Raw genomic sequence first — 26,697 nt, forward strand, 5'->3', positions numbered from 1 at the left:
GTTCAACTAATCAGACAAAACACAAAAACGGATTAAAAAGGGAAAATTTAGTCTAAATTTTTAGCTCTAAGCTGTTTTTGTGTGTGTATTTTTGCTGAAAGAAGACACGGAAGTGAATAACACAGAGGATTAAATAGTTCTTCTCTCTCCACTTTCGCAAGCAGCAATTTATCTGAGACACCCTTTAGATTATGTGAGTTTTATAACATTATACATTCTCTTTATTTTCCCAAACACACACTCGCACGTACAAACACATCGGGGGAGAGTATTGTTGTCTTAGGTCGAGCACTTTTGTGACCTAGATTCCTCAGTATGTTCGTCGTACGTCGGGAGTTAGGTTGGACCACGTAGTGAAGAGCATATCTGTAACCAGCATATTACATTACACCCCACACTCTGCACGTGATTCGATAGTGTCATAAATCGTTGGCGCTCTGTGCTTGCCGGCCGTTTGCGTGTAACCTAGACACCGAAAACCGAAACAAATAAACATAAATTCAATCACATTCCACCCGGAATATGTAGATCTCCTTCTTATTCGTCTTCATACTCATCCCTATAGTCACTGTGAAATACTGTCGTCCCCTATATTGGAAAAATGAAATTATTTCGTGCGACTGAAAAGCCGTGAGGAGTGCCTGGCGGTTTGAAATGCGATGAATTTTAAGAGTTAAGTCATTCGAATGGACCTCAATAAGTTTCAAACGAACATTAAAAAGTTACAAATGAACCTCAAGAAATCTCAAAACTAACCTCAAGAAGTCAAAAATGAACCTCAATAAGTTTCAAATGAACCTCAAAAAATTTCAAATGAACGTCAAGAAGTCAAAAATGAACCTCAAGAAGTTTCAAATGAACCTCAAGAAGTTTCAAATGAACCTCAAGAAGTCAAAAAAACCTCAAGAAGTTTCAAATGAACCTCAAATAGTCAAAAATGAACCTCAAGAAGTTTCAAATGAACCTCAAGGATTCATTAATGAACCTCAAGAAGTCAAAAATAAACCTCAAGAAGTCAAAAATGAACCTCAAGAAGTTTCAAATGAACCTCAAGAAGTCAACAATGAACCTCAAGAAGTCAAAAATGAACCTCAAGAAGTTTCAAATGAACCTCAAGAAGTCAAAAATGAACCTCAAGAAGTCAAAAATGAACCTCAAGAAGTCAAAAATGAACCTCAAGAAGTTTCAAATGAACCTCAAGAAGTCAAAAATGAACCTCAAGAAGTCAAAAATGAACCTCAAGAAGTTTCAAATGAACATCATGAAGTTTCAAATGAACCTCAAGAAGTCAAAAAATGAACCTCAAGAAGTCAAAAATGAACCTCAAGAAGTCAAAAATGAACCTCAAGAAATTTCAAATGAACCTCAAGAAGTTTCAAATGAACCTCAAGAAGTCAAAAATGAACCTCAAGAAGTTTCAAATGAACCTCAAGAAGTTTCAAATGAACATCTAGAAGTTTCAAATGAACCTCAAGGATTTAACAATGAAACTCAAAAAGTCAAAAATGAACATCAATAAGTTTCAAATGAATCTCAAGAGATTTTAAATTTATCTCAAAATTTAAAAAAAAATCCCTTAAAAAGCAAAAATAAATTACTTTCTCTTCACAGTGATAAAAAATATCAAAAAATACGAACGAAAAGATAAAACTTTTTAAAAAAGTTTCAAAACTATCGATTACCACTTTTCAACCGCAAAAGTTGTTGATTTTGCTCCAAACTTTTTCGGTGTCGAAAAGGCGTATCATCATCAACATCATCCCTTTTCTCTTCTTGCATACAATTCGCGGCGCAAGAGTATCAAAGTGAATTCACAAAAATAAATTCGAAATTAATAAAGTGCAGCTTCGTATCCAAATGAACCAACAGAAAAATTGAAAAAAATAAAAAAAAAGTTATTTGAAATTATGCCATAAATCATAATTCCAATTAACTTTTTTTTTTATTTTTCAATTTTTCTGTTGCTTTTTTTTTTGCTGGCTGTGTGTGAAAAAAAAATCATGCCGAGTGATATAGGGGAGTAGGTGTTAAAATTTTAACATAAAATGTTTTCGCTCTGATTCACACGATACTGCCGGTGTGACAAAATAAAAAAAATCAGAATCAGGGCTCTGCGCAATTTTGGGTCAAGTTTCTTCCATTTTCGTGTGACCTTGTCCAAAAAATTGCAGCAAACCCAATAAAAGCGTCATTATAATGAAATTATTTCCAAAATATTAGAGTCGTTTAAGCTTCTTATGTGTTTCATGCCACATTTTCAACTTTATTTTTTTTTTGTGTGCCATACCGATTTCAAGGCAGAGATTAAAATATATGTGCTTGCGCTTAACGAAAAAATATGTGACGTAGCTTGGTGCATGCGAGTTTCGGTATAATCGGACACAAATTTGCGATAATGCGATTATAAATATAGTGCAAAAATGTGCATTCAACATTTATTTTGTTTCCGGTTTCAATTCATTTCCATTGTTTTTTAATACGAAACGAATTTTTAACGCAGGCACGGCATCGCGCAGGATATAATTTTGGCAGGGAATAAATTGGAAAACTAGATTGTACTTTATTATTATTTTATTTTCATTTCATTTTTGTATGAAAATTTCATTACTTTTCGTGCACACGAGAGGCCTTCAGTTGCACGCCGCCTGCCGCTGCCGCCTGCCGAAAATACAGTAATTTCAGGTAATTTAACGTCTGTCTTTCAAGCAAACGAGGCGAGGTGCGAGTAAATAATTATTATCCGCAAAATTGTTCGTGTTCTCTGGCACATAAAGTGCAAGCAAAACATTGCAATGTACGCAGTAATTGTAGCAAAGTTACAAATTTTGTTGCTGTGGGACAAACAAGGAAACGAGATTTCCTGTGAAAAAGTAATTAAAAGAGGAAACAAAACAAACTTTTATTTTTTGTGTACTTCTTTATTGCATTTTTGGAATTTAATTTGGAAGTTAATTGAAACGACAGTCATCTGATAGACACGGAAAATGATGAAAAATGTAACAAAATTGAAATTTTGTTGATCAAACGACACTGCAAAACTGATTTTAATGAATTTTCTGCAAAAAAAAATAGAAAGAAAAGTTTTATTTTTCTTTCAATCAAATGGAAAAAAGAAAAATTTTAAAAAAATAAAAATAAATTAATTTTTAGAATTAAATTAAACTAAAATATTTAAATAAAAATAAATAATTAAATTTAATTTTAAAATAATTAATTTTTTAAATTTTTTCAAAAATTTTTTTTTAATTATTTAAATTATTCGATAAATCTTATTAAAATAAAAATTAAAAAAATAAAGAACAATTTTTTTCGAAAAATATATTAAATTATTTTTTAAGTAATTTTATTTCAATATTAATTTTAATTTTTTTTTTTTTTGTTAAAAAATAAAATTTAGAAACGTCGATCAAAATGTTCAACTTTTAAAAAAAAATTTAAATTATTTTTTAAATTAAATTTAGTTTCTTTTTAGTTAAAATACGCTCGTTAGAAATGTCAAATAAAAATTTTCACATTTTTGTACTCCTCAGCCACATGTTAAAAAGACAATATGGCGGTCAAAATTGGGATATAATGATTCAGAAAAATCAGCTTTAATGAATTGAGTAAAAAATTGTAACTCTACTCACAAAAGTTTTTTTTCTGAATCATATTTTTCAATTTTTATGCATCTTAACAGTTTTTCATATAATTTTATCCGCCATTTTGACTAACATATAACTGAGGAGTACGAAAATGTGAAAATTTTTATTTAAAATTTTTAACAGGCGTATTTTAACTAAAAAGAAATTACATTTAATTTAAAAAGAATTTAAAATTTTTTTTGTTAAATTTTTTTTTTTAAGTTGAACATTTTGGTCGACGTTTCTAAATTTTATTTTTTAACAAAAAAAAAAATTAAAATTAATATTGAAATAAAGTTACTTAAAAGATAATTTAATATATTTTTTGAAGTAATTTGTTCTTTATTTTTTTTTTATTTTTATTTTAATAAAATTTATCGAATAATTTAAAGATTTAAAAAAAAAGATTTTTTTTGAAACAAAAAATTTAAATTCTGAATAAATTTAAAAAATTAATTATTTTAAAATTAAATTTAATTATTTAAATAATTTAAATTTTTTTTTTGTTAAAAAAAATATTAAAAGTTGAACAATTTAAAATGAAATTTTTTAACTTTTGGAAAGGCTGAATATCAAAAATTAGTTCAAAACTGGTTCTAAAAATTTTTAAAGATGATTTTAATCAGTTTTAAACAAAAAATGGTATAAAAGAGATAAAATTCATCTGTAAAAAATTATAAAAAAAATTATAATATAAAAAAAAATTCTAAGAAATAATATTATTTCTCAAGAAAACCTCATGAAATATTGATCAACGTGACACGAACTATACTTAACAATTGCATGACTTCACCAACAAACATTCCTCGTGCAAAAAAAAAACAACTAATTATCTCAGCTCAGCAAGTAACTCACCCTCTCTCATTCGCTGCGTCAATATTTTCTCTTCAATCGCTTACATTTACTTTTGTAACAAATATAGCTCGGTTCACACTTCACACAATACGTCACAGTTCCAAAAACGTTATTTGGATTAACTTCTATCGTTTCCAGAGGTTCGGCGTATTCCCATTCCTCAATTTCGTCACTCGCTCTTCCTCGTTTTGATCCCGCGACGGAATAGAAAATGATCAAAAGGTAAACAAGTCGCTGCATGTTGTTATGACTCAAGATGAGTGCAAACTGATAGGATTTAACGAGTACTTGTTTATTTAAATAAAATTCTGTTTAATTAGTCGTTTTGCGAAACAAACAGGTTCTCTCAGCAAATCCTCTCATATTTCGTCAGTTCAATGGAATGAAAAAAATTTAAAAAAAAGTTGAAAAGTTTTTGAGAAAATATAATAAAAAGGGGTTCTCGTAACTTTTTATCGCCCTTACTTGAGATGAATTTTCAATGAGGCATTTTTTCTTTTCGAATGTCATGTCGTCGCGCATTTGACACACGATTTAATGTTCATCTCCGGTGTTAACGCATCCATAAAATAAGAAAAGTTACGTCAACTTGTCAACGATTTTTTAACGAATTTATTTCCACATCAAATGAATTCCGTAATTAAAAAATTACTTCAAAACCACAAAGTTAAGCCAGTCCTACAGAAAAAAAATCCACAAACGAGATATATAGGAGAACGACAAATCCCTCGAATATTTTTGCATATTATTAATGCAGAGGAAAAATTTTTCCTATGTCGACATAAAAATATTCTGCAGTACTTGTCAAAATCAAGGAATTTCTCTGTCTTTAAAATAAATATAAAATTATGCTGTTGCCATTAAGGTTTCCTCATTTTTTTTTGCTGCTTTCTTTTTTTTCTGTGTACCTTTTTATGCCTCAATGCATCAAGAATCAAATAAAGACAGAAAGATAATTGAATTTGATTGTTCATACTTTCTATTTTATTGCCTTTATCTTTTTTTTTCGCTCGTGTTGCGAGTTGGCTTTGTAACGTTAAATAAACGACTTTAGTTGGCAAGGATTGGACAATTTTGGAAAATGTTTCTTTTTTCATAAAATTAATTTTAAAAAAATTTTCGAAGCAATTTTTACAGTCAAATTTTTTATTTTTTTAGTAAATTTAACTTAAAATAACAAGAAAATTAAAAAAATTTTTTTTTTCTAAAATAAATTTTCTAATATAAAAATTTAAATATTTTTCAAATTTTATCTTAATTTTTTAAATTTTAATTTATTATTAAATAATTTTTAAAAAAATAAAATTTATTTTTTTTTAAATTTTTAATAAATTAAATTTTTTTTCTAAAAAAATAAAAAAATTAATACAAAAAAGTAAATTTTATTTAAAATGAGCAATTTAATTATTTTAAGTTTGAATTAGATATGGCGTTTTTCAAATTTTATCATTTTTTAATTTTATTAATTTTAATTTAATTAATTTAAAAATGAATTTTGTAAATAAATTATCAAAATAAATTTTAATTTTTAATTTAATTTAATTTTTTAATAAAAAATATAAATATTATATTTTTTATTATTTTAAGATTGAATTAGCTAGAAGGCAATTTTCAAATTTTTTAACTTTTTTTTCGTAAAATTAATTTTTTAATTTTTTTCAAAAATTTAATTAAATTAGAAATTAATTTTTTAATTTAATTATTTCTTATAAATTTTAATTTAATTAAATTATTTCTATTTCGAAAAATTAAAAAAAAATGTTAAAAAATTTGAAAATCGCCCTTTAGCTAATTCAAACTTTTAACGGTTAACTTGAACAAATTTTGTCCATTGTAAAAGCCTGATTGGTTTTTTTTTGCGCAAATACTGAAAAAATAATGAAAAGAGGGAGTTTTCATGCTTTGGCCAGGCAGGTAATGACTTGATAATGCAGCAACTTTCACGCTATAATTTAATTTTAATCTCTTTATCTTCCTTATTTTTTCCCGTTTTCATTATTTTTTTTTCATTCTGTCTCATCTGACAGAAAGAAAAAATTCCATGCGCTCGAAATTAAAACGAATGAAAATTATCTCGTGCATTTTCTTGTCGGTATTATTATATTTTTTATTGCAATTCCACACCTTTTTTTACATTCATTGCTCAATTGCTTGCTGTTGTCTTATTAATGCCAGAATTGCCTTCCTTTTGCCGCTTTTCTTCGTTTTTCCTTTTTGCACCAACAACACATGACTTGCCAAAGGCATCCTAAACAAATAGTATATTTAAAATTTAAGGCATACGGAAATGGCAGTAGTTTTGCACTTTTTTTTCTCCTTCTCCGTTGTTTGTTCGTTCGGTGCATTTGTAAAATTTAATCATTATCACAGGGAAACGAGTAGCAAAGTGGCAGTGGTTTGTCGTAAAAATAAAACTAAAAATTACGGAAGGAATAAAATAAAATATTATCGCAAACGAAGACACGACGAAGGCAGGAGTGAAAGAAAAAAAATATAAACATTTATAAAATGATAATGGCAATAAGAATAATAAGGAAGCGACGAGAGGAAGGGTAAGGAAACGGTAATGATGTTTTAATTTAGAGTGTAAGTGCAGTGCATGGCAGAATATGGTCGGATTTGTGGGAAATTAGCATGGGATGTCAAAAAGGTTGAGCGGATTTTGCGTTTTTTTTTATTTTAGACTGCAGGGCAATAATTAAGGAAATGGGATTTGTCGTTGAGATGCTATTTTGGTTTTTTTTCTACCAAGTTAAAAGTGTTCTTTGAATAATATTTTTTTTTTCTTAATGGATTTCTCGGTCAGTAAAGCAAAAGAATTTCAAATTAACTTTTTTTTTGCTTTAATAGAATTTAATTAAAATTATAACTAATTTTTTTTATAAGCTTTCAGTTTTTTTTTATTTTTTTAATTTTTTTTTTATTTAAAAATATTTTAATATTTTACAGGCTTAATTTTCTTAAGTTTCAAAGTTAAATATTTGAAAATTTTATATCATTTTTTTTTTATTAATTAATTAATATTTAAATAAAAAATCAAATTAAATTATAAATTAAAAAAAATAAATTTAAATTTAAAATAACTTTTTAATTTTTTATAATTTGAAAAAATTAAATTTTTCTGATTTTTTTTTTTATTAATAAATTATTTATTTTAATTTTATTTAAATAATTAATTAATAAAAAAAAAGAAAAATATTATGAAATAAATAAAAAATCAATTTCTTTAAAAATTTTTTTTGACAAGAAATTCTAAATTTCAAAGATTCTTAAGAAAATTTTAATTTTTAATATAGCTGAAAAATATCATAAATACTTTGATGGCCTAAATTTGAAAATTCACAAAGTTATGCCAAAATAACTAAATTCAGGGATTTTCAGCTCTGTAATATTTTAAAATTTTAAAGAACTCTTAAATTATTCAAGCTTTGTTAGTTTTAATAAGTCATAAAAACTAAGCATTCTCGTAAAATTTCAAGCTTTGAATTTTGAAGTCTTTCCAAGTTAGGCCAATACATGTAACTTTAAGATATTCAGCTCTTGATATTTTTTTTTAATTTTTTAGTAACTTAAACTTGTCAGAACCTGAAATTTTACATATAAGTGTTATTTCTCTGAAAGTTTAATCAAGATCTGACAAGCTAAATTTATTGAAAAACCGAAAAAATATAAAAAGCTGAAAATCTTAAAATTACATATAATGGCCTAACTTTGAAATACTTCAAGATTCAGGACTTGAAATTTCATGAAAAATTTCAGTTTTTAAGGCTCATTAAAACTAACAAAGTTTGAATGTTCAATGAGTTCTTCTAAATTCATAAAAAAATATTTTATTTTAATAAAATGTCTTTAAATCATACAAAAAAACTTTAAACATATTTTAAAAGCAAACAAAAAATTGTCGAAAAAAAAAACTTTTCACAATTCAACCACAAATCACGCATTCATGAATCCATCCAAATTTCCATAACGCTTTTGACATGCACTCAAAATTTATAAAGTGTAAAAAAACTGAAAAAAAAAACTGAAAGGAAACAATCATAACAACAACAACAACATGCCACACAATAATTTTTATTTCATTATAAACCGTCGTCGTCGTCGTCGTCGAAATATTTCATGGATGCAACAAACATTCCCGCGCACTGCCATTGTCTTTGCATCAAATATTCTCACCACGTCGGTTCCCTTTTCATTTCGTATTTAAGTGAAATCTATTGCAGTTAAGCATGCACTTTGTTAATTTTTACGAAAAAAAAATAGTTCGCATGCAACACCCAAGTAAGCCAAAAAAAAAATTGCATGTTCTTTTTTTTGTGAGCCTCTCTCTCTCTTGTTAACTTGATACACTCCGTTGGTATATTAGTTAGTTAAATTTGTATGCCGGAAAATACTTTCTTGTTGCCACACGGATGATATTAAAATTTAATAGTACATGAGAACCGACAGGCAGCCAGCAGCAGCATCAGCAACCACGAACACGAAAAAAAAATTAACATGAGCAGTGTCCTCTGTCTGCTCTTTATCTCTCTGTCGTGCGTCACTGGTACCACGAACAGGCAGAAAAAAACGAGTCGAGTTACGTGTTTGCACAAATGAGGTCTGGAATGCAAACAATAATATGCAAAATACCGTAAAGGGATGCCTTTTGCTGCTCCGCGCTTCCTCTCTCTGTGTTGATAATATTCGCGACATTTTTTTTTGCTACGTAAAATTTTTGCTCGATTTTGTCGTGTTGCAACTTCTGTGCCCGTTGCCGCCGCTGTTGTTACGAAAACACGTGCGGTATGCGTTCTCGTTGTGTGCGATTATACCTTAATTTATTTTATGATCAGAGTAAATTTTGCAATTTTAATTTTAAACTGTGTTGTCTTTTTTTTTTCGGGGCAACTTCTATTATTATTATTATTATGGGTGTTGATAAAATGTTTGCTCTAACCGGAATTAGGTTGCAGATGAATCTGATACACACGAAAAAAAGCGAAAAAAAAAGACACAAGAGATGTGAAAGTAGGACATTTTGATTCCCATTTCGATTAAAATTGATTTTTATCACGTAGAATAAAGTTTTTAATTGTTTTTTTCTTCTTTTTTTTCTTTGTAGGTAAGCTTTTTATTCAGTTGTCCAGAAAGAAGTTTGAAAAGTTACAACCAAAAAAAAAGTTGGTAAGAGACTTGTTAAAAGTGTAAATGAAATTTGTAAATGATGACCATGACAATTCATTTCGAGAGTAAAGTAAGATAAATATAAAAAAGTTACTTGAAAAGAAAAGTTGGAAATTTTTGCTTTTTTAGACAAATTATGGTAATTGAACGCGTTTTGTGAGATTTCATCTCTGAAATTAACTTTTTATGGATTTTGAAGATTTTTCTGAAGAAAAAAAAATATTTAAAAAAAAATATTTTAAAAGAAAAAAATTTCAAAAAATTATTTTTTTTTATTTTTAGGATTTTTATTCATATTCAGTAAATTTTTACTTTTTAGTTATGGAAAAATTTTTATTATTTTTTTTTTTATTTTATTTTAAAATAATTTTTTTAATTTATTTTTTTTAACCCTCAGTTTTTAATATTTTTTTATTTGAATTTTTTTTTTAAAGTTTAATTTTTTCAAATTTAAATTTTATAAAAATTTTTTAAATTCTATTTTTTTTTAGAATTTAATGACAAATTATTTTTTTATTTATTTTTTCCTCACTTTTTATTTTTATAATTAATTTTTTTTTTAATTAAAATTTGAAAATTTTATTTTTAATAATTTAAATTTTGTTAAATCATATTTTTAGAACTTCATTAGAATTTTTTTTTATTTATTTTTTCCATAATTTTTTATAATTAAAACCAGATTTTTTAAAAGTTTTTTTTGCTAAATTTTACTATTTTTTTAAATACTTAAAAAATGTTAGTTTTTTTTTAAATAATTTTTTGAAATTTATTCAAAAAAAAAATTAAAATATTTTTCTCAATGCAATGCCTTAAAAATTAAAAGAAAATACGATAAAAAATATTTTTAATCAAATTAACTAAAATTTTTTTAATTTTAAAATATTTTTTTAATTAAAAAAAATTAATTTAATTTAATTTATTTTTTTTTTCAAATAATTAACCAACTATTTTTTATAAATAAATAAATAAATATTTTTTTTAAATTATGAAGGCTAAGGAACAGATAAAAAGATTTTTAATAAAAATAAGAAAATATTTTTAAAAATGACAAAAACTTGCTCTCAAAACACGTTTTCTTCCTTTAATAAACGACTTCATACAAAAATTTGATGTTCCTTATGACCTAAATATCCCTTTTTTTGCACAAAAACCCGTCATTTACAAAAGGAAATCCTTCAAAACATGCGTTACTCACAGAACAGATGGACTTTCGCATAAATCCCATATAGAAAAATGCCCCAAAAAAAACGAACGAAAAACTATCTGCAATGATGATGATATCATCATGACTCTCATAACTACGAATTACTTGCCATTATGCTTACATGACGAGACAAAACATATTTTTGGGTCATTTTCTATTTTTTTTTCTTCTTCAATTTTTTTTTTTTTTTTGCTAGATTTGTAACGAAAAACTTACTTAACTAAGGAATTTATTTGATATCGCCCACTATCATCCATAAATATTTGCAATCTCATTAAAACATCTCTCTCGGATTCTCATGAATAAATTGAGCTCCGGTTTTTATGAAATTTTTATTGTAATTTTATGACGACGACAAAAATACTGAAAATGTCTGAAACGTCAGTTCTTTTATCAGGACAAAAGACCAATAAAAGCGAGGACAATTGAATGTCAATCATTTTGAAGCTTATTGTTTCAACATTTTTTTCCCCGATTTTTTTTTTTCTTTTTTTGAATTGTCTGTCGTTCACGCCTGGTCATTCAAGTGAAAACAGAAAAAAAAAACTCACAACATCATTAACAAGCGTTTTTTTTAAATGGCGACGAGCAAACAAAAAGCCCGGGACATTCCCACAAAAATTGTTTGTTTGAGTGAGTGTGAGTTGGTAAACAACAAAAGTGAGAAAAAAAAGTTTTTTTTTATTTATTTTATTATTTTTTTTTTCATGATGATTTTTCTCTCGAGAATATCGACAGTTTTTGTTTCGGACAGATAAATAAAAATTAAAATTTTTTTTTGAGTGTAGAAGTAGTGGCGGCGTATCAATCACTTTTCACTGCGATGAGCGAACTTGATGCCAAGAAAAATATTAAAAAGTTTGCATGCATGGCTCTGCTGCAAGGAAATTAATGTGGGTTTATCTTGATTTTTTTTTCTTTGTCAAAGGGAACAAAAATTTCTCATTTTTATTATTATTATTTATGTTATACTTCGAAATTTATAGACAGTTTTTTTTTCTTTAGTCATGTGTGTGTGTGTGTGTTTTGTGGCTTTTGTGGGTGCCCTGAAAATATTTATTCAGGTTTTTATTGCCAGCATGTCTCTTTTAACTGTCGACTTGGAAAAAAGCGAAATAAAATATATTGGACAGTAGAGATTTTTTATTTAATTTATTTTATAACGGAAAATAAAATAAAAATAATAATAATAAAAAATTAAATAAATTTAAAAAAATAAAAAAAAAATTAAAAAATAAATAAAAATCGAAAAATTAATAATTTTATAATTATTTAGAGATTATTTTTAATTAAATTTAATTTAATTTAAAATTAAAAAAAATAATTTTAAATTTAAATAAAATAAAATAAATTTATGAAAAAAAATATTAAAAATCGAAAAATAATAATTTTGATAAATATTTATAATTTTTAATTATTTTTTTTTAATTTTTAATAATTTTTTAAATTTTTATTAATTTTTAAATTATTTTTTTTAAATTTTAATTAATTTTTTATATTTTTCATTAAATAATTTTTTATTGAATTTAAATAAATCAAAAATTATTAAATTAAATTTAATTAAAAATTAATTATTTAAATAAAATTTAATTAAAAAATTAATTAAAAATAATAAACATTTATCATTAATTTTTCGATTTTATTTTTTTTTTCATTTTAAATTTTTTCATAAATAAAATTAATTTTAAATTTAAAAGAAGCTTAAAAAATTTAAAATGACGTTTTTTAATAATATTTTTATTTATTGATTTTTTTTTTAAATTATTGAAATTATGAATAAATTCGTAAATGTCAATTCAAAAAATAACCGTTAAAAATAAAAAAATATTTTTTAACAATTTTTTTCACAAGAGATTTAAAAATTGATCCTTTTCACGCCATTCAACATTTAAATTTAACAACATCTGAATTTCTTAGATCCAATAATCGGATAATCGATGATAATAAGTATAAAACCGGATTTGAAATAGATTCCAAGCTGGAATTAAATTGACAGCTTCTTTAAATTTAGGAAAATGTCAGTTTTTGACCAAATTTCTCACAAAAGACGATAAGAAAATAAAAACTCTAACCGGACAACAAAAATTTTATTGATCGGTCATTCAAAGCAATTTTCTGTCAAAGCATAAACCGAAAATGATCCGTTTTTATCTGAAAAAGTACAAAATAAAATTCGGATATTAGCTTCATTGAATGAAAAGCAAAGCAGAAAAAATCGTACAAAATTGAAAATAAAAATAAAAAGTCCACAAATGTTGTTCTTTTCTTTTTTTTCGTATACGAACGCAAGATTCCTACAACAACAACACTTGAGTAGGACATGGTCTCAGCATGCTTTACGACTTGACATGACACCACACAAGCAAAAGCCGTAGCATTTGTATCTTCAAGAAAGAAAAAAAAAGGACGAAGAAGAGGAGGATGAGCAACATATTCTTTATTATTAAATATGTATCTCGTATTTGGTAGGAGCAAACAGACACACACACACACAAAATATTTAAAAGCTCGGCGCCACACTGAATAAAAATATTGACTCAAGTGAATGAAGATGTGTGTAAGATTAAGTGTAATTCTCATTTTTTTTCTTTTATTCATTTTCTTATATTTTTCTTTTTTTTTTCTTGAGAAGCATTTCGACAAAAAATGAGTTTTTAGAAGTTTGTCCGTTATTTCAAACTCAGAAAAAAATTTAAAAAAAATTATTTTAAATTTTTCATCAAAAGTTATCGATTTTAAACCACGTGACTTAACCCAGTGAACATTTCAAATTTTATTCCCAATGCATATTTTTATGAATTTTTGCTTCAAAATTTAAGAATTTTTAACCCAAAGCACATTTATAAAATTTTTGTATTCAATTTTTTCGACCCAGTTTACATTCTAAATATTTTCTGTCTCGATTTATATTGAAAAATTTTTGCCCAGTGCACATTATGAAATTTGTAATCAAATCTTATATTAAAATTTCAGCTCTATACAAAATTTAAGCATTAAATCGAAAATTTTCAATTTATCCCAATGCACATTTTATATTTTCTATCAGAATATTCTTTGAATTTTTTTTATACCAGTGTACATTTTGCAAAATTTAAATTTGATTCTGAACAAAAATATTTTAAAATTACAAAAAAATAATTTTTTTAATTAATCTTAATGCAAATTTTATATTTTTTATCAATTTTTTTTTCTAAAATTTTTTATCCCAATGCACATTTAAAAAAATTTAAATTTAATTCTTAAAAAAATATTTTTAATTAATTTAAGTTTTCATAAAAAATTATAAATTTTAAACCATAAAATTTTAACCTAAAAAAATTAATAAAAAAAATAATTCAGAAAAAAAATTCAGTTTACACAAAAAAAAATAAAAATGTGCCCAAGTTGTCAATTTCTAAACTCAATACTGCCTTTAAGTTAACAACGACAGCCTTTTCTCTTAATTTCACGTCGTTTACTCATGAATTCCGAGAAATATTTTATTTATTTATTTTTTTCTTTAAAAATAAAAAGAATGTTTGTCTTTTGCGAAACTTTCTTTGATTCAGAAAAAAATATAAAATACGAAAAACACGCCGCCGCCTGAGAACGAAGAAGACACATCAACTCAGATACCAAATTATAGCATTTATCCGCTAAATTGTATGATATTTGCCATTTTGTAACATAAATAAAATTGTAAAATATAAACAAAGATGTTGTTTATGTACTCTGACATGCGAAGTGAGTTCGTGTGTGTGTTTATCTAAATAAATTTTGTCGAAAGAAGGCAAAATAGTCGAAAAAGGATCCAAAAATGAAGAAATATGACGTGGAGTTATTTATTAAAGAATGCGTGCGTAAAACCAACCCCAAGCGAGATAAGCTTGAATGTAGCTTTGGATGAAAAATGATAAAAAAAAAGGTAAAAAGCGATTTTTTTGTATTTTTTTTTCTTGCCGCAAGTAACGAAATAACGTGTTAATTGATCCTAAAATCCCGTAAATGAAAATAATTTTCCACAAATTTTGTGAATTGAAAAGGTTGTTGAAGAAAAAAAAATGCTTTTCTTGCTCGTTAAACATCATAAATATGGTTCAATTTACAACAAAAAAAGCACGAGAAAAGTTTTGTGAAAGAAAATCTTTATTGTCAATTTTTGCCATCCAACCAACGTCTCGAATTGAAAAGAAAATTCAGTTAAAATGGAATGAAAGAGGAAATGGCAAAAGGATGTTTAAAGATTATAAAAGCCTTGTATACGGAACAAAACACCGGTTTTCAAAAAAAAAAAGTAAAGACATAACAGTTACAACATTTTATTTTCCTCTACAGAGAAATAGAGACGACGACATAACAAGCTGACAAGAAAAAGGGAATAAAAAGTACCGGAAACAGCAAAAAATGTATTTTTATTTTAATTTAATACAATGTGGCACAAAAAAAAATACTTATGGATGGATGAAATGAAACAAAAAAAAGAGTTCTTGTTTCGTTGTTGAAGTAGCAGAAAAAAAGCAAAAAAATGGAAGAAGAGTATAATGATGCAAAAATAATAACGAAAAATGGTTACAAGGATGCAATTAGGATTGGCGTAGTTTTTTTCTGTGTTGATACTCGTAATCGTAATAAATGATAATAATCCCGTGTTTATTTACCAAAATGGAATTCTACTTGGGTTGTAGTTGTTGTTGATACATTGTCACAATAATAATTGTAATAATGCGATAGTTGGTAACAACCATGACGGAGCCAATGGCAAAGAATTGATGATGAAAGAAAATAATAATGAGATAAAAGTTTTGATATGAGATGAAATTTTGGCGATAATTGGATAAGGAAATAGTTTTTGTAGACTTTTGGTAGTTTTTGAGCAGCTTTGGAGACTTTTAAGAAGATTTGTGAAATTTTTGTAGACTTTTTTCGAGCTTTTGTAGATTTTTTATGACCTTTAAATTAAGATTTGAAAGCAATTTAAAAAGTTTTTGTAGACTTCTAACAATTCTTTAGAAAATTTTTGGAGACTTCAAAAAATTTTTGTATACTTTGAACTATTCTTTAAAAAAATTTTTGTAGACTTTGATCAATTTTTAAGAATTTTTTGTAGACTTTGAATTATTCTTAAGAAATTTTTGAAGACTTTGAACAATTCTTAAAAAATTTTTGTAGACTTCGAACAATTCTTTAAAAATTTTTGAAGACTTTGAACAATTCTTAAAAAATTTTTGTAGACTTTGAATCATTCTTGAGAAATTTTTGTAGACTTCGAACAATTCTTAAAGAAATTTTTGTAGACTTCGAACAATTCTTGAGAAATTTTTGTAGACTTCGAACAATTCTTAATAAATTTTTGTAGACTTCGAACAATTCTTTAGAAATTTTTGTAGACTTCGAACAATTCTTTAGAAATTTTTGTAGACTTCGAACAATTCTTTAGAAATTTTTGTAGACTTCGAACAATTCTTCGAAAATGTAATTCAAACTTTTGTAGACTTTTAATGAAATTTGTAAAATTTTAAAGAAAAAAATTAAAATTTTCAATTTCACCGTTCACATGTCACACTTTCAAGCCGTGATGATGCCCTTTTAAAATGTTTCTTACAATTTATTTACAGTCTATTTCAACGACACTGCCCGCACATTTATTCACCGAACGACTTGTGGAGATTGCCAAGAATATTGTTACATCCGTTATGCGCACATGAAGATGAAAATTAGCGCAAAGCAGCATCAGCTGTGTGTCATTGTGTCGTCGTCGTCGTCGTCGTTTCATGTATTTATAAAATAATATAAAAATGTTTATTTACATTACAAATGTATTTATTTTCTCTCGCAATTTTTTTTTATCGAGAAAATAATAAAAATAATAATAAAATCACGACAACGACGACGACAGTGACTAATATATTGGCTCCTCATTCAGATATTCATTTCGCAATATTTATTACACTTTTCAAAGATCTTGATAAGCAGAAATGCTTTTGTTCGCTGTATCTACGAAAATTTTGTTCCGAAAATTCTGCCAAATAATTTTCATCACAGTGTTTTGTGTCCTTGATGCCGAATCTGTCGTTTTTAGTGCATGGTAATAATTTTATTTTGGATCACCTTTCATGTTGCATTAACGTGCGTGCCTTGCCAAAAATCTGCACATTAATTCTGATACGTTCAAAGATAATCAAATGATGAGAAAAGTGTGTCGTCATCAAATAATCGCCCGAAAAAAAAGGTGCTACACTTTTTTTTCGTTCATCCAGGAAAATTATTGACGACATCGATGACGCACAATTGTCGCATCGCACAGATGTTGCTTCGAAATAATTTGCAACAAAAAAATGTGCACTTTGATTTCAATTTTTCACGGAATGCTGAGCAATTTTTTTTTTCTGTAAATTTGCTTTAAAAAAAAGTAACTTAAAAGCATGAAAATTTTTAAAATCCATCGACAGATGTTCAAATATTTGCTACCTCACGGCAAATGGAAGTTAATTGATGTGGAAATTCACTGATAGATGATTGAAAGAAAAAAAAAGTCAGACGTACGTGTGAAAAATGATTCGGTAGATGAATATGCTTCGACATTAATGGAAATGCATTTACATGGAAATTTTAGTAAAATACTTCATTTCGATTTAAAGTTGCTTTAAAATTTATTTTTGATTCGAATGATAACTAAAAATTTCGGTTTTACTACTTTTTACAGTTCAAACATTCAATTTTTTGCTAAGTTTTTAATAAAAAATTAAAATTTTCTTAAAAAGTCAATTCAAAATTTTACAGTTAGGTCACGTGACTTTTTATAATTAAAAGTAAAAATTTTTATAAAATAGATTTTGATTAATTTTTATAAAAATGCTTAATTTTTAATTTAATTAATTTAATTTTTTTAATTTAATTTTTTTTTAATTTTTTTCATAATTTTTAATTAATTAAATTAAATATAAATAAATTAAATTAAAATAAATATTTTTTATGAAAAAATAATTTAAAATTAAATTAAAATAATTAAAATTAAATTAAAATAATTAAAATTAAATTAAAAATTAAAATTAAATTAAATTAAATTAAAATTATTAAAAATTCAAACAAGTTAGTCACGTGACTTTAACAAAATTTAATAATTTCGTTCGACTTTAATTCGCCTAATGCAGAATCAAATTTTAGATCCGCTTAAAATCAGCTGCACCTAATTTTAGTATCAATATCCACAAGCGATACGGCGCATTATTTTATAAAATGTTTCCCATATTAGCAATTAAAACGCCAAAAACATTGAACCAAATTTCTAAAATAAACGACTAGTTTGTGTCGCATGTGACATTTTATTAACAATAAAACAGATAGTAATTGGCGCAAATTTTCATTGCTTGTGAATTTTAAATGAGCATCATTATTTTCACGTGTCATTTTCACGCATCGAATCGTTTTTCCAATCAAAATTAGCTCGCTTCTCTCATATTTTCAAAAAACTAAAAAAAATGACAAAAACAAAAAATAATCAAAACACCTGAAAAATTATACACCTAACACGCTGTACTGCATTTGTGGTTTTGGCCTGACATGAAAACCTTTTTCATGAAAAACCACATTTTCCGATATTTCGTTTGTCGGTCATTGAATAAACAGATACAGAGACACAGAGAAAGATAAGCTTGCTTGCAAAACATCATTCGTGACAAATGCATTCAGTTAATGAATGAAGCATCAAATTTTATGGTCTACGTTCGTCAATTGTCTATCAATTTGTTAAATCTCCGAAAGTACGAAGCACAATCAATGTGCGATGAAAACATGCGAATTTCCGTGCAAAAGGACACTCGAGTAGTTGGATGATGATACACTCCCTGGCTCGTTAATAATATAAAATGCAAAATTTTATGAAAAAAAAAAGTGAACGTTCCGCATGAATGGAACACCGAATGAAAATGGAATGGAGGCAAATCAATACAAAATAAATTATTTTAATATGTAAATTTAATCAAGGGTCTGGGTCAGTTCGCAAAAATTGGGGGTACTTGGAGGATTGATTTACAATTTAATTACTTTTATCTCATTATTTAAAATGAAAAAGAATTTTACATTTTTTATTTTGGATTTGACGCCCTACACGATTTTTTTTCGTCTGAAATTTCCTGTTGGTTGAAAGGAAGTGAAATTTACTCAACAAAAGAAGAAAAAAACGTGTAGGTCTCAGTGAGATCGAAATCTGTTTTTCACAAATTCTCACATATGTTTTCAAGTTAGCTAAAAATTCGTGACATAAAATAGACCTTTTTGGCAATTTTCTTTCGGACAAGGTCAGCATGAAGGCTCAGTCGCAGTTTCTCATCAACCTTGATGCCCAAGTACTTCATCTCGTTGACACGTTCGAGAGGTGCACCATCGATCACAAGCTCTGCTATCACACTCCTGCCTTCATTCAGCACCATGAATTTTGTTTTGCTGACGTTCACTTTCAATTTTGACATTTTGAAATATTGCGATAATGCTTCGAGGTCCTCATTGACATTCTTCTTGGCTGTTTTCCGTTGCGATCCATAGAATTGTGTCGTCTGCAAACATTTTCACATTAGAATGCCTCACTTCATGTTTCATTTCAGGTTTCTTTACAGATATTCTTTCTTGATTCTTCAAATTCTTTGCTTCACATCTTCAGCATTTCGCCTTCTTCATTACTTACCTTCATTTTTTATTTATTTATTTCATCAAATTAAGATTACATCATTGTAGTTGGAGGAAAAAGAATGAAGCTTAAAAAACCTTATCTTTTCTTTCACATTTTAATTTTGTTGGTCGTGCGCCATTTAATCCGTTGCCATTGAATATATCACAGTCCTCCCTCAGGCCCAGTTGGAGTGTTTTATTTGGTTAGAGTGATCACAGGATCATTTTATGGCCTAATTTTATCCCTTAGTTGGAATTAAAAAGCTGAAAAAAAAATTAAAATTTTTTACTGACCTTAAATTTTACTCAAATTCATACCGCAGTGCTTCACCTCGATAGAAACATGACACGTTCATATTAAAAATATATATTCAAAATTGAAAATCCTGCTCATGTTTTTCATCCGCAACGTAATACATGGTAATCTATTTATTATTGTACTATGAGGTGAACTCTGCTCTGTTGTTTTTTTTCCTTCTCCGTACTCTCATATCAATCTACAGTCCAGTTTCTCTCTGTACGATGATGATATTCACTTTTTGGCTTTTTGGATTTTGTATTTGGTTCAATATCAAGCGGTAGAGTGCAAGCAGCAGCATCGTTCGGCGTATGAAACGACATAACAATAATATTTTGACATTGATCGATTGTTGTCGAGTAAAAAGCAATAAAAGGGGTTAATTTTGTGATTTTAGTATCATGTTTGAATCTGTGCAGTCGTTTTTTGTTGGTCCGTTGTTCAATTTTATTTATAGATTCGAGTGGAAAAAAAGTCCCTGGGATTTATGTCATGTGCACACGGACAACATGGAAATGATGTGTTGCTGACAATTTTTGTCAGATAAAAAAAAATTGTTTAAAGGTTGGATTAATGAAAACAGGTCACGAGAGATAACGTCGATGACAATTAAGTTGATTGATTTTTTTTAAGGGATTTTTTTTAAAAGTAAATTTGACTTACCTGATCCATAATTGTTTGTTTTAAGTCCTTAAATTTGTTGATTTGCTTTAAAAAATAAAAAAAAAATTAATTATGAAATTTTTCAGAAGAATTTTCGGAAAATTCTCAATTTTTTTTAATGATGAAATTCTATTTGAAAAAAAAAAATTAAATTGTTGATTTGCTTTAAAAAATAAAAAAAAATAATTATGAAATTTTTCAGAAGAATTTGGGAAAATTCTCAAATTTTTTTTATGATGAAATTCTATTTGAAAAAAAATTATTTTTTAATTGAATAAAATTTCATCATTAAAAAAAATTTGAGAATTTTCTCAAATTCTTCTGAAAAATTTCATATTTAATTTTTTTTTACTTTTTAAAGCAACTCAACAATTTTTTGACTGACATCCAAAATGCAAATGAGTTTTTTACTGTCAAATTTTCACTCACACATCACCGACACTTGTGATTTTTAATTCATTCGGCATAAATTTCACTCGTCGCTTCATGCAGAAGACAACAAAAAAAAGTAATGCAGACAAAAAAGTGAGCAAAAATTGGTGACACATGTTATTTGTCATGTGATGATAAATGAGACTTTTTCTATCGTCGCGCGGCATCTTATCTCGGGACAAAAACAATTTCCTTAATTTGGTGACGTCGTCGTTGTCCAAATATTGACATGTTAATCCGATGCCCCATAAGCAACCGAAAACATAACAAAACATCATTAATTTAATCTTGATGTGTACGAAATGACGTGCATCTTCATTCGTTTTCAATCACACTAAAACCCATGATTCATTAACAATTACCGTGTTATTTATCTTCTGTTTAGAAATTGATCAATATTAACACAAACAATTTACTCACCATCATCCGCACCGGGAACGAAGCTGCTAAAATTCGATTTGGCTATAAATCATTCATTAAGCTATCGCCACGCACTACCATTGGCATCGTCTTTTAATACCATGTTGACTTAAGCGGAGATAAATAATAATCAATTTATTATGGGAGATCTGGCAAAAAAGATAAAAATCGAATCAAAAAAAAAAACTTTAATCTTAATAAGATCTTGTAAGGAAATCAATACCGGCAAATGACAAGGCGTCTCCATTAGCGGAAACACACATATAAAACAAAAGATTTTCCACGCCAAGTAAATAAAATCTTTCATTAACTTTTTTGCTGTGAGTTCTGCTGTACTTTTCTGACACATAATATTGATAATGGCTAATCGTATAGCGGCAAGTTACTTATGCTGAATCATGACTTGTATTAGTTTTTTGTTTACTACTGTCCAACAATTCATTAAAGCGACTCCCATTGCATGCGATATGTGAATGATTGCCAACTTGAACAAGGAGAAGGAGGTTCCTACGATTCAGGGAGTTGTTTTGAATGGGAAAGTTGATTTTGTGGAAGGTAGTTGGTGTCTGTCTGAGTTTCATTTTGAGATTTTTGAGCAATTTAATTGAAATTAAGTTTAAACCATAAACAAAAAAAAATTTAACATTAACTTTTAACTTAAAATCTGAAAAAAAATCATCGAGAAGTTTTTTTTAAGTTTACTTTTTTCAAAAATGTGTCTAAAGAACAAGTCTATTCAAAAAAAGTCTCATGTTTGAAGGAAATGAACTAAAAGAAATTTCTTAATCATTTTTTGTTTTCAGATTTTAGAAGTTAGAAACTAATGTTATAATTTTTTTTTGGTTTTGAATAGACTCGACAAAATAACTTAAGGATGAAGTCAGATTTAAGATTATTTTTACTTTAGAAAAACTTAACAATAAAAAACTTAAGAAACGAAATACGACTTAAACAAACTTAATTTTCTAAAAAATTTTTAACATTTTTAAAATTCTTATTTTTTTCTCAAATTAATAAGCTAAAAATTAATTAATTTTTGACTTGAACTTAAACTTAAGCTTATGAAAAATTTTCCTTAAATTCTTTAAAAAAAAAGTTAAAGAAAAAATTTCATAAGCTTAAGTTCAAGTCAAAAGTTAATTTGTTTTTAACTTATTAATTTGAGAAGAAATAAGAATTTTTAAATGTTAAAAAATTATTGAAAATTAAGTTTGCTTTATTCGTTTTAAGAATCTTAAATTTTTTTCTATTTAATTTTTTCTTAAGTTAAAATTAATCTTTAATTTTGCTTCTTCCTAAAAAAGTTTTTTTTCAGTTCAACTTTATTAATTGCTAAAGTCATAAACGTTTTCGATAATTTTTAATTGTTCTGTAATAATTTGAACTTCATTAAAAAGTTAAGTTAAATCTTAAGTTAATAGTTAAGTTAACTTAAGTCTTGAAAATTTCTTATCTAAATTTTTCATCTTTCAAGAAAAAAAAATTTTTAGAATTTAATGTTTAGAATTTAGTAAAAAAAAATTATTTAAATTTTATTAAATTAATTAAATTTTTTTTTAATGTAAAATTTATTTAAATTTAAATTAAATAAATTAAAGAAAAGCGCTCATGTTAAAAAATACTCACCCAAAATCCCAAAAGTATGTTTTACTATTATTATTATTTTAACAACAACAAACGCGCCACCAAAGTACTTCTCTTTTTTTTCGTTTTCTCGTATTTTATTGCGAATCAATATACCTACCTACCAGAGGATTAATGTGCCAGTTTACTGTGTGATATGTCGTTTTTTTTACGTCTCCAACCACACAAACACGGCTTTTCAAGTTATTATTTATTTATGTGCTTGTTACAACGACGACATCGATATATAGCATTTTCGTCGTTTATTTTGTTTTAACTCCCGAAGACACAAAAAGAACGTCGAGGAATGATAGATGAGGAGGGGTGACACACTAAATAAATGATAAATTGGTTTTCAGTTGAGAAAGATTTTTTTTTTGTGCCTCGTTTTTTCTTGTTATTTGAGAAATTTGAAGATTTTTGCAATTAAAATGAAATTAAATATTTTTCACACACTTGAAACAGGAGATGTGCAAATTTTGTAGTGCAGCAAATTCGACTTGAAAATCACAACAATTCGTCTATTGTTCCGAGACAAAACAACACAACAAGGAAAGATTATTTATCACCATGTTGTGTTTCTATATCGGAGCGGGAGATACGGAGTGAAAGACACTTGTACTCGATAAAGTCTCGTTCGTGTATATTCAATATTTCTCTAAATAATCCAGGGGTTTTATCCAGTTTTTGTGCTGCGATGGTACTTTGTTCATGTTTATGCGACATATCTTTTTACAACAAAAGTTTTATCAAATACTGTGCCAATCCATTATCGAGTAGAGTGGATGTGAAAATTTCCTACGGCAACGCTGAAGTAGTGTATCAGGTATCAGAAAGGGTCAAATTACAACTTTTTATTCGAGTTTTGATGATTTTTCTGACATTTGATGGTTTCTATGATATGAAAAGAGATTAATTTGATTTGTAAAGAGATTTATTTATCACTTACTTAAGCCTTATTTGTGTCTAAGAAAATCAAATTTTGACTCTTGAGACCCTAACTTAAGACCTTAAGATTTACTTTGGATCTAAAACGTCAAATTTGGACATCTTAGACCCCAATTTAAGACCTCAAGTTCACTTTTAGATCTAATAAGTCAAATTTTGACTCTTGAGAATCAGATATAAGACTTCAAGCTTTTTTTTGGGTCCAAAATTGAATCCTGAGACCCCAATTTGAGACTTCAAGTTCTTTTTTGGAGTCTAAAAGGTTTTATTTCAACTCCTGAAACTTCGTCTTAAGACCTTGAGATTTCTTTTGGGTCTAAAAAGTAAAATTTTGATTCCTGAGACCCCAACTTAAGACCTCAAATTTTCCTTTGGGTCTAAAAAGTCAAATTTACACTTTTGAGACCCCAACTTAAGACCTCAAATTTTCCTTTGGGTCTAAAAAGTCAAATTTTGATTCCTGAGACCTTAACTTAAGACTTCAAATTTTCCTTTGGGTCTAAAAAGTCAAATTTTGACTTCTGAGACCCCAACTTAAGACCTCAAATTTTCTTTTGGGTCTAAAAAGTCAAATTTTGACTCCTGAGACCTCAACTTAAGACCTAAAATTTTCCTTTGGGTCTAAAAAATCAAATTTTTACTTTTGAGACCTCAACTTAAGACCTTAACTTAACGTAAAAATATTCAAACAAAATTCTATTTACGAATCATTAACTTCAGTTTAACAAAAATCTCTTCAAATGCTGCCAATTTTCTTCAAGCTCTTCACGAATCTTCGCCAACTCTAACCGAGAACGTACTTTACTCTGCGAAGCGATGATAATAAATGCACACTAAAAATATTTTCAATACATTTTCAGTTGCCAATATTTCCAATACTGCTACAAGTCGTCGTCTATTTGTTGTTATTGTCATATATTTAAAATATATGATAGTGACCATAAAGTACAATAACCCACAACTAGTCACTAATTTATTATGGAATTTTCCTGTTTGGTCCATATCCCCCTGCTCGCTTCGTCTCGTTTCGCATCCTACAAATAATCGGACAACAAACGCGCACATTGTATAAATTTCATTTTATTATTTACATTCAGCCAGTCTCATGCATCAATAGACTCTTGTAGCAAAAATGTAGAGAGATGGATAGAGAGAGATAAATATTTTGTGGAACATTTGCCAAACTTTACTCAACTTATGCCTTTTTTGTGTGCACTTTTTTTTTGCAGGATATCAATTCAACATAAAATTATGGGAATATTGGACAATATTTGGCGAAATTCATTAACTTTTGCAGTTGTCGCATGCACGATCCTCGTAGCAGTTAGTGATGCAGCACCGTATTCAAGTAAGTAGCGAAGATTTTTTTTATTATTGGAATTTTAACATTTTTTGTCATTCTTCATGATGTTGGTTGATGGTTGAGTGAGAGAACGGATGAGAGATGAAGCAAGCAATTTTTCATCAATTTTTTTTATTATTACTTTTGCACATAAAGTTCACAACTACATTGACCAAGAAATGACACTTTTACGCCAAATTACTCGGAAAGTCGTAAAATTGTCACTAAATGTCTTGATGATCAGTTTCATTCAACAAAAATTGATTATTCATAATAAAAAAATGAAGAAAAAGTTGTCAAGAAAGAACAACTTCAGCTTATTTTATGAAATTTCATACAAATTCAGTAAAAAAATGATAAAGCCCAATGCACATTTCGAAATGTCTGCCCATTACAAATTTTAAATTTTCGAAAGGTTTCGTTTTTTAAATTCTTGCCTGAAGCAAATTCTGTATTTTACTCTTAATTTACAGACTAAATAAAAGTTTTAAGGCACATTTTAAAAAATTGACCCAGTTCACATTTTAAAAATTCTTCTCAAAAGCTCTAATTTATTCTTGATTATTTTTCGAAAATTTTTCTCATTTAGAATTCTTCCCCAAAGCATATTTTTTTAAGTAAATATTCTTAGTTTACATTTCGCCTTAATACAAATTTTAAATTTTTGACCCAGTTAACATTTTAATTTTTTTTTCAAATTTATCAAAATCAATAATATTGAAATTTTTCACTTTTTTATATAAAAATTTACAAATTTTCTTATCAAAATCTTACAATTAAATTTTATGAAATTTTTATTGGGTTCAATAAATTGAGAAAAATAATAAAATGTGCATTAGGATTTTTTCAAAAATTAAAAATTTCTCATTTTCTTACTCCTCAAAAATAATTTAAAGCCCCAACCATAAAAAATCAGCTAAAAATTATTTTTCGCAATAAAACGATAAAATAATACCTAATTTTTCATCATATTTAAATTTATTTTTCGCTGCCTGCGTTTCGTGTGCGTTGAATGAGTGCATCATAACTTTTTATTATTCACTGCGAATTACGCAGGGTGCGTTAAACGTAAATTTTCATTATTTTTCCACTAAAATAATAATGCAGTAAAAATCTTGCATATTTTATGATGTCCCTCATAAATAAACACATTTCGCAAAAACTCCCAACTCATTCATTTCGTCATCACACATTTTTATGTGCATTTTACGCGTTTAACAATTAAACTGAAAGGGATGAGGAGGAGTGGGCTAAAGGACATTGATGCATATTTTAGTTGCATTTTCAGCAATATTTATATTTTTCGGATAGAAATCACAAAATTTTTGCGGGAAATTTTTTTTCAACCGCACACGCATTTTGTCATCGTCAAAATTATCGCATGCAACACGAAATTTATGTGGCGTGCTTTTTTGACTGGCGCGATGCGATGCGATGACAGTGCTGAAACATTTTTCGGGGCTGGGTTGCAACCTTGTGC

The 26,697-nt window shown here is 27.0% G+C and overlaps 1 protein-coding gene across 2 annotated transcripts in view; it reads left to right on the forward strand.

The window, feature by feature from the left end:
- LOC134833799 (uncharacterized PE-PGRS family protein PE_PGRS46) overlaps window positions 1–26,697 on the forward strand; it is a 60,777-nt gene that overhangs the window by 20,015 nt on the left and 14,065 nt on the right. For both annotated transcript variants that reach the window (XM_063848252.1, XM_063848253.1), the window contains one exon: window positions 25,105–25,223. In XM_063848252.1, coding sequence (XP_063704322.1) covers window positions 25,127–25,223 — 97 coding nt within the window. In that variant the 5' untranslated portion in view covers window positions 25,105–25,126. The remainder of the gene's footprint in view (window positions 1–25,104; window positions 25,224–26,697) is intronic.

This window comes from Culicoides brevitarsis, chromosome 3 (assembly GCF_036172545.1).
Source record: "Culicoides brevitarsis isolate CSIRO-B50_1 chromosome 3, AGI_CSIRO_Cbre_v1, whole genome shotgun sequence".
NCBI lineage: Eukaryota > Metazoa > Arthropoda > Insecta > Diptera > Ceratopogonidae > Culicoides > Culicoides brevitarsis.